We start from the raw sequence: 8,407 nt of genomic DNA, 5'->3' as shown, positions 1-8,407 counted from the left end.
ATATGTATATATCAAGTTATATTGGCTAAATATGAGTGAGCTGAGGTTAGTTTGTATTCGAGAGGTGTATATTTTGGGCTTATATTTCACTCATTCATTAATCTCTTGATTGCAGCCCTAGGACTCCGCACGAATACTCGTACTACTTTGTGTAGAATTAGTCTAAAAGTATGTATACGGATGATTAATTAACAAATAGTGGTGATTAGGCGAATAATCACAAATGGATTGGTGGTCCTTCACTTCTTCTACCTTCCACGTGGAAGATCTGTGGGTGCAATTGACCACGGACTTAAATCTAACAATTAACAAGACGTTATATATATATATATATATATATATATATATATATATATAGATATATCATAATCAAATCTGTCCATCTATCAATCACACGATCTGCTAGCTATTGACAATTCAATCTCTTCTCTAGCTAATCCAATCTCTTCTCTAGCTAACAATAATTCTCCACACAAAGCAACGAAAATATACGAGATTAATGCAAAAATGTACGACTTCTTTAAACTGAGGCGACGAGGCAACCATGCAGCATATCACATATATCTTATCAACAACACAGTGAAACCAACAATACCGCTATTAACACACTAATTAATGAACCACGAGACTTGACTTAATAACGTCGACATATATATAGATATATATACTCAACTAGCAGTTAATTAAATTCGCGTTTAAAGTAGTTTGAGCTCGACTCATCAACCACCGGCTCCTTCTGCTATACTCTGCAAGGCAGGCTTCCAATAGCGACGTGAGGCCGTCCTTCTATTACTACTACTGCTGTCCATTTCTTGCACCACCGAGTCCAACTCATCCAACTCCACCGACGACTCGTTCACCTCCACCTCCGCCTCCCTCTCCTCCTTTGCCATCGCCTTCGCCTTAACTGTTGGATCCTACACTCAATCAATTTGAACTCAACTCAACTTCTGCCTTTAAACAAAATAGTTTTGTTTCATAATATTAATTAAAATTAGACTTTTTCACTTATCTCTCCTAAATTTTTTTTTTTTTTTTTTTTTTTTTTGATAACATATAAACCCCTGAACTATTGACAATATCTAAAGTATTCATAAATTGTCGATCGTAAATTATATGAGTAGTTATATAACATGTTTACATTTTAAAACAGAGAAAATAATCTAATTTACCAAAATACCCTTATATTCTTAAGAGAGTATCCTGGTTTGTTTTCTGTATTAATATTTTAAATAGTTTAGAGAGACTGTGTTAAAAAAAAAAATAGTAATGACAAATTACGATATTTCGGGGGGGTCTAAATATAATTGTTGCTTTTTTTATATATGAATCATGGTGAGTGTTTTACGATGTATTATGCAAATTTCCTAGAGAAGTTACCAAATATACCCCTAAAATTGATATGAATTACAGTTCGATACCGTCACGGAATCCGCCGCAGGATCTCCACGGGCTCTTCTGGATGCGGACTTCACCTTGGGCTTGACGAGCAAGCGACTCAGCTTGACGTGGCGCTTCGACGAGAACTCTCTCAGCACCTCTGATGAAATCTCCGTCGTCCATTAGATATAACAGAAGAAAAGAGAAAATATAAATCGGCAAAAAAAGAAAAAAATAATAATAATAACGTGGAGCGGGGAATCCAACCTTCGAAGCTGACGAGGCGGTAGACTTGGCCGATGAGGAGGGTGTCGTCCGGGCGGAGCAGCTTGAGGTGCTTCACCGGTGCGCCGCCGCCACCGCCGCCATTACCGGAAGAGGAGGTGATGATAACCGCGACGTAGTGGCCGGGGTTGGCCGTCATGACGTGGCTGGCGCTTAAAGACCAATATACCCTCTCTACCTTACCTCCCGGGTGTTGGATCACCACCGTGGCCGCCTCCGCCGCTTGGCAATTCCCCATATCTCGAGGACAAATGCACGGCTGTGATTAGTTTCTGGGAGGTGGAAATGCTTCTATTCGGGGTCGGGATAGGGGGAGGATAAGTTGAAGAATAAGTTGAGGAGAGATTGGGATATCGAGGGAATGGAGGAGTTGAGGGGTTGGGGTTGCTATCCCATCCTTTGACCTTATTTATAACTCGGCTATCCGCATCGATCGACCGCTCAAGTGACGGAAGGAAATTTCCAAAATTATTTGAATAAAAGCTGTGTTTTTAGGAAGAGTGGGGGTAATAAAGTAGCTTTATCCGCACTGTTTTTTATGCTTGTCTATTGAAAAATTTGCACTTATCACTGTTCGTTTTTTCACTTATTCTCGATTTACGTTACACGTTACATCTTTTCTACATTTTTTACTAATTTTTTCTAAGAACTTTTTTGCTCAAATATTAGTTTTGCTAACTGAATTTTATTAAATTTCTAAATTAAGCTATTATACTAGAGGATTATCACAATATTCTTACCTAATATCTTACCCATGTAAAGAGAAAAAAAATGTTGGAGAATAATACTCACTCTAAGTTTTAGATTATAATCGCCGTACTCTAATTATTTTTTAATATTTTGAAAAATAATACATTGTAGTCAGGGTTTTATTATTAGTTCCCTTAATATTATCCATGGATTCCGTATAAAATCACTTTTTTTTTTTTTAAATTTGAGAGAATTTTATAAATCACACATTATATTTTATCTATTTTATAATTCACAACCCGACTTTGAGGTTATTATTGCCCGATCTTTACTATTTTCCTTATAATTCTCATTTAACATCCTCCGTTAATTTAAACGGTACCAACAAAAAAATATTTATTATAATATATAAAATAATTTATAAATACCTAAATTACTTGTGCTTTTTTAAAGGAGGAGCAGAGAGGAGGAAAAATAGTGGTGAGGGTATTTTGATAATTTAATCGATATCAGTTAGTCAAAATAATATCACGATATTAAATGAGAATTATAAAGAAAAATGAGGGATCAGGTTATAAAATCGTCAAAGACGGGATGTGAATTATAAAATAGGTATAATGTAGGGTGTAATGATATTATTTTAATTATTATGATGTGTTATAATATTTTATCTTATTGTTGCAAACCATTTCCAGACTGATTCGATATAAAAAAATTCTGAGATTTATGTAAGTGATAGCCCTACAAGTTACGTATCTATGATTTTAGTTTCACATGATTCTCAAATTAGGATGACAAGATAAAAATAAAATAGTGATAAAAGGTTAAAACGAGACAGAAGTAAACATATATACACCTAATAATTAACCCACGGCATTTCATATTTATAGGAGTAAAATCATAGTGTGTCGGATCCAATCTGTCCTATTGGACTTACATCTACTTTATCTAAAATTTAAAATAATAAATAAATCTAAATAACTAACTCGACTCGACTAGTTGACTCCCACGGTCAGATCGATCATAATATACATATTGTTTTGATTTTGTGATTACTAATTTATATGTGATCATATATTTGAGTTGAAAGAAATATTAAAATTTATATTTACTGTCTTACTTTTCTTATTGTCAGAGTTTTATTTTAATTATAGAATGATGGCCCAGAGAAAAATTAGTGATAATAATCCTATATGTCATATAAGAAAAACAATAGAATTTAGGTAAGTTTTAAGCAAATTAGGTTTGTTCTCTTACCTTAGGATAGATATTTGAGCTTTGTTAAGGAGCTAGGGAAGTCCTAATCTAGATTAAAGAAAATGGCTTTAGGATAGATCTTAGATATTCAATTCAATCCAAAAACTTAAACAAATTAACTTTTTTAGATAGAATATGCCTCAATCTTCAATCTATATGACTAAGTTCTTGATCGTCGAGAATATCATCTCGAGGGTTTCTGAACCGATTATTTTAATTTCTATAGTCATAGAGATTGAGAATCAATCCAAAAATGCAGAGAGTCTTAGTATCTAATGAGTAAGAAATTTTTTAAGTAGAATCATAGAGATTGATGGGTGTCTATAAGTGCATCTTGGAAACTGCTACATTTGATTAGTAATTTATTTTGATTTAGATTTGCATCTGTGATTTTTCTACCTATTTTAGATTTTTCTACATTAAACATCTTGGCGTTCGCTTCCGCTTATTTATTTAGTCATTATTATTATTATTATTTATTTATTAATATTTTAATAAGCAAGATGTTAGAAAATAATGCCAAGGGTTTTTAGAATTTTCAGTGTATTCATATATAAGCCCTCAATATATATATATATAGTACACATATTCCCCTATCATAAAAGATCACATGGTCACAACCACAAATATAAAATGGGTATGTGCACGTATGCTTAATATGAGGGCTTAGACATAACATAATCATTAAATGATGGGCAATTTGCAAAACCTACACTTGTGTCATTGTTGCAAACTTGAATTAATCCACTATCAAAATATGTTGCTTTTATTTGGTATGTTCGTCATTAATTAAAAATTTCCTTATTTATTGTCAGCCAAGGGATCAGAAAGTTTGATGAATAAAGTGTTGTTATATGTACATATTTGAACATATCCACCTATATTGGTGTATTTGTAAATTAAAAAAAGAAGAGAAAAATTCATGATTTTTTATTTATAGTAGTAGTTAGCATCATCGTTTGGATTCTTATGTAGAGAAATACTTCATTCAAGTCATGAAATTAATATGAGAGGAGAGAGAGAGAGAGAGAGAGAGAGAGAGAGAGGACTCCAAATTGACTCTTCATAAGGATGGTTGTATTGTTTCTATCAATCAAATTGACATCTTTAATTTCATGCTAAAAAGAGAAGGGATATTTTACATATTAAAATAGAAAAATATAACGCTCGGTATTTTAATAAAATTATAATTTACACTTTACATTTTTACTGTTTGTAAATCGAGCTCTATAATTTAGTATATATACGTAGAAAATATTGTGTAGTTAAATCTGTCAATTAAACTTAACCAATCTCTGGGTTAAATTAACTGTACTAAAAAAAATTATAAAAATACTTTCAACTAAGTTATACTAAGGGCAATTTAGTTATTTTAAAAATAAAATATTTCTACTTAACAAAATATTTTATTTTTAAATATATTTGCTAAATCATGGGCTCGATACGTAAATAATAAAAATATAAACTATAAACTATAATTTTTTTCTTTAAAATATTATAATTATCTCTGAAATTATCACGTGCACTTTTAAAAATACCATTTTGTTTGCTAAATAAATAATCATAATTTAAACTAAACTTAGATTTAAAAAAAATTCCCTTACATAAAATATTTTAAATAGTATAAAAGCTATTCAACAATTTATCCAATATCACGGTATAATAAAATTGTGAATAAATATTTTACAACCTAAACTTCAAAAAAAGAATAATATTTTAATTAATTATAATATATATATATTTGTTAACTTCAAAAAAAAGAATAATTATATATACTTCATAATTTTGAAAGAATATAATGCAAATAATGATATTTTGAGAGGCAATTATGTAGTACAAAGCCAAAACGAGAATGGGGAGACATAGTTTGTGGGAGTTGGAGGTCTTTCTCATTCATTAATTTTGCCCTCTTCTTAGTATGAGAGAAGCCAAAAAGATATGTACATCTCTAACCAAAGGGTGTATTAAAATGGGAAGGAGGTTAGGGCTTTCCTATCATTGGCAAACATTGTTTTCAGAATAAGTGAGAGAGAGTGAAAGAGAATGTTAAACTTTATAGCTGAGTAATCTCTAATTGACATTTATAATTATGTTACTCATTTTGAAGCTTTCACAAGCAACAGTTCAAAAGCATATGCACTTAATTAATATCATAGTTGTTCATTATATATATGTTTTATATTTCATGATTGTCACTAAAATCGTTAGGCTAGCTCTTTCGAAAAATTTAAATATTATGATTAATTTTGAAGGAATGTTCATGAAATATATTTATTATGATCAAAATAGCCTTCTTTCTCAAAGTTTAGCATGTTAAATACATTAAGAAAAGTTTTCAGTGATAATTATATTAAAAATAATCCTTGGTTTATAAGTGATGCATCTATAAATTGCAATAGAGAAAGTAAAATTTTGCCACGTTATGTCAAATGCTCAATATATAGTAGAATAATGTAATATCCAGAGGTGGTTTCAAGTTTTTGTCCAAACTAGCCCTCTTAATTTATATTTTTTTACACCAAAATGGACTATTCCTAAACTTTATACCGGAAGAGATCTGTTTCAGTATAGCTATTAATAAAATATTGATTACATCAATAAGCTCAGGATTTATATATGTAATTAATGAAATAAAATACTAATATTAGCAGCAATTTATTTACAATAAGTCTGTCTTAATTTTTCTTTTTGTCCTACATAAAATAATGAATAAATCGGTGTGTTATACGTAAGAAGAAGACATTAAACATATTGGTATTTTCTCTTATTAGGAAAAAAAAAAGGTTGATAAGTTTGATATTTTACTTTTAGATAAATACGCTAATAACTTCGGCATTTATATATGTAAGTTAATAAAATAAAATATTAATCTTATCAACAGTATATTTTGTCTAAGTCTTCCTTAGTTTTTTTTTTCTTTTTGTCACACATAAAATGCTGACAAAATCTTATATGTAAGAATAAACATACTAGCATCAATTGCACTGAAATATATCATTTTTGATATTAAATTTAAAAGGTAATATATTTTGGTCAAAAAAAAAATTGAAAGAGAGCTAGTTTGGTTAAAAACTCGGTGGTTCCTTGATAGCTTTCATTCATGCAAAAGAGGTCAAACTATTTAGTACATGGAGTGCTGCTTTAAGGAACCCAATCAGGTGAATTGGCATGAATCATGACTGCATATAATATGTAAGTGTAGGTTGGGATACTGACAAAATCCAATAACTCTATCTCTTGTTCTTATTCACTTTGTGATGGATTGCAGCCTAAGAAACAAATCTTCTCAAGTTTTCAATCTTCTTGACCAATCCAAATAGTTTGGAATGAGACAAAAGGCCTAGAACTAGATCTACAGGAAGAGACGTCAGTAGTTCGTTGCCTTGCCTTTCTTCTTCTTCATCTTTTTCTTTTCTTTTTCTTTCAGTTTTTTTTATCATTTTGCAATCAATGAGGTTGTCATTTTGTTACATGGAAGCTACTTTTTTATCAATTGTCACTAATAAATTTGTTTGAGAACCATTCCATGCATAAAATATAAGCAAGATTAGATAGCATGAAAGAATAAAACCTACTATTCTCTGACGAGTTTTAACATAATATCAGAGCAGGAGATCGTGAGTGTAAATCCATTTCTTAAAACTTCTCGAATGCGGATATAGAATCCATACTTGTGCCTACAAACTTAGTTTGTAAAAGATCACTCTTTTTTAGCATCAGAGTTGTTGGGAGATAAAACAAGAAATGCAAGAAGAAAACAAAAGAAAATAAGCAAGGAGACAAATTTTATGTAATTTTACCTAACTAGAGTTAGGTCTACAGAAGTACTATTGGTTTCACTATGCAGAACAAAAGAAATTAGAAGGGAGAAATTTTCTTAACCCAAAATCAAGAATTTTACGTCCTTTCTCTATTATTATTTTTTTCTTTCTTCTGTAAAGCTCTCTATATTTTCACTATATATATATACATCACAGATTTGCCGGGTTGTCTGCTCAAATGCCCTACACGTATGTTACTCGATAATGTTCGCCCAATATGTTTGAAGGCCTATAGAACCATTTAAACACCCTCTATATTTTGAAGCAAATCTTTCAACAATATTTTTCCATTTGTTAGGTGATTCTTAGGACTATAAATTTAGCCTAAGGAGTAGTTTTAAAGGAAAAGATGGAAAGGAAAAAAAAAAGAAAAAAGAAAAGAAAAGTCGTTCACCTAATAACAAAACTAAACCGGTTCTTCGGTGACTATGTTATTCAGTATCATATGTAAGGGTTTAATCCCATTTAGAAAATAAAGAAAAAAATGTATAGATTCACCTAATAGTTTTAACTTTTAGGTTAAGTTAGAGTTTTAATGTTTATCTCAAACTCTATTTCACTTGGATTAAGTCTCTCCAATATCCAAATCAGAGTTAAGAGCGCAGTGAATAACAACAATTGATATCAGACCGACAGACCCGACAATTATGCACTACTTTGAAGCAGTTTGGTGCGAGTATTTGGTGAGTCGAACATATTGAGAGGATAAGTCAGAATTTTGGATTGATTTCAGATTCAAAGTTTGTGTGACAAACTCCATTTTTCACTGACTCCCTATCTCCCAATAAATATATCAACAATCAAATGCCCTGGTAATCAATCTAAAACCCTGTACCTTGCTTGATATGAACTAAACCTCAGGTTGAAAATTAAAGCAATGCTGTATCTGTATGTAATATATAGTCAAGTTTTATAATTTAACTATGAAACAGAACTACATGTACAAGCTGTAACAGTCTATCCATCAGCACATG

General features: G+C 30.8%; 1 protein-coding gene across 1 annotated transcript; it reads right to left on the bottom strand.

Annotated features, from left to right (window-relative positions):
- Window positions 1-489: 489 nt before the first annotated feature.
- Window positions 490-2,139, bottom strand: LOC140786419 (uncharacterized). Its single transcript, XM_073134834.1, has 3 exons — window positions 1,648-2,139; window positions 1,422-1,540; window positions 490-917 (listed from the first exon to the last, which is right to left on the bottom strand). Exons 1-3 carry the CDS (start codon window positions 1,901-1,903, stop codon window positions 720-722), a joined length of 573 nt encoding a protein of 190 aa, XP_072990935.1. The 5' UTR covers window positions 1,904-2,139; the 3' UTR covers window positions 490-719.
- Window positions 2,140-8,407: the final 6,268 nt, after the last annotated feature.

Source organism: Typha latifolia, chromosome 4 (genome assembly GCF_019914945.1).
Source record: "Typha latifolia isolate L0001 chromosome 4, TyphaL0001v2, whole genome shotgun sequence".
In the NCBI taxonomy this organism is placed as follows: domain Eukaryota; kingdom Viridiplantae; phylum Streptophyta; class Magnoliopsida; order Poales; family Typhaceae; genus Typha; species Typha latifolia.
Note: the sequence above shows the minus strand (reverse complement) of the source record. Positions and strands in the feature narration are given on the sequence as shown.

Bases quoted from the DNA above. Each gene is read 5' to 3' on its own strand.
- LOC140786419 (XM_073134834.1), bottom strand. From the start codon at position 1,903: ATGGGGAATTGCCAAGCGGCGGAGGCGGCCACGGTGGTGATCCAACAC. The intron at 1,541-1,647 runs GTTGGATTCCCC...AGATTTCATCAG, and splicing joins CCGCCTCGTCAGCTTCGAAG to AGGTGCTGAGAGAGTTCTCG. The intron at 918-1,421 runs GTATCGAACTGT...GATTGAGTGTAG, and splicing joins CTGCGGCGGATTCCGTGACG to GATCCAACAGTTAAGGCGAA.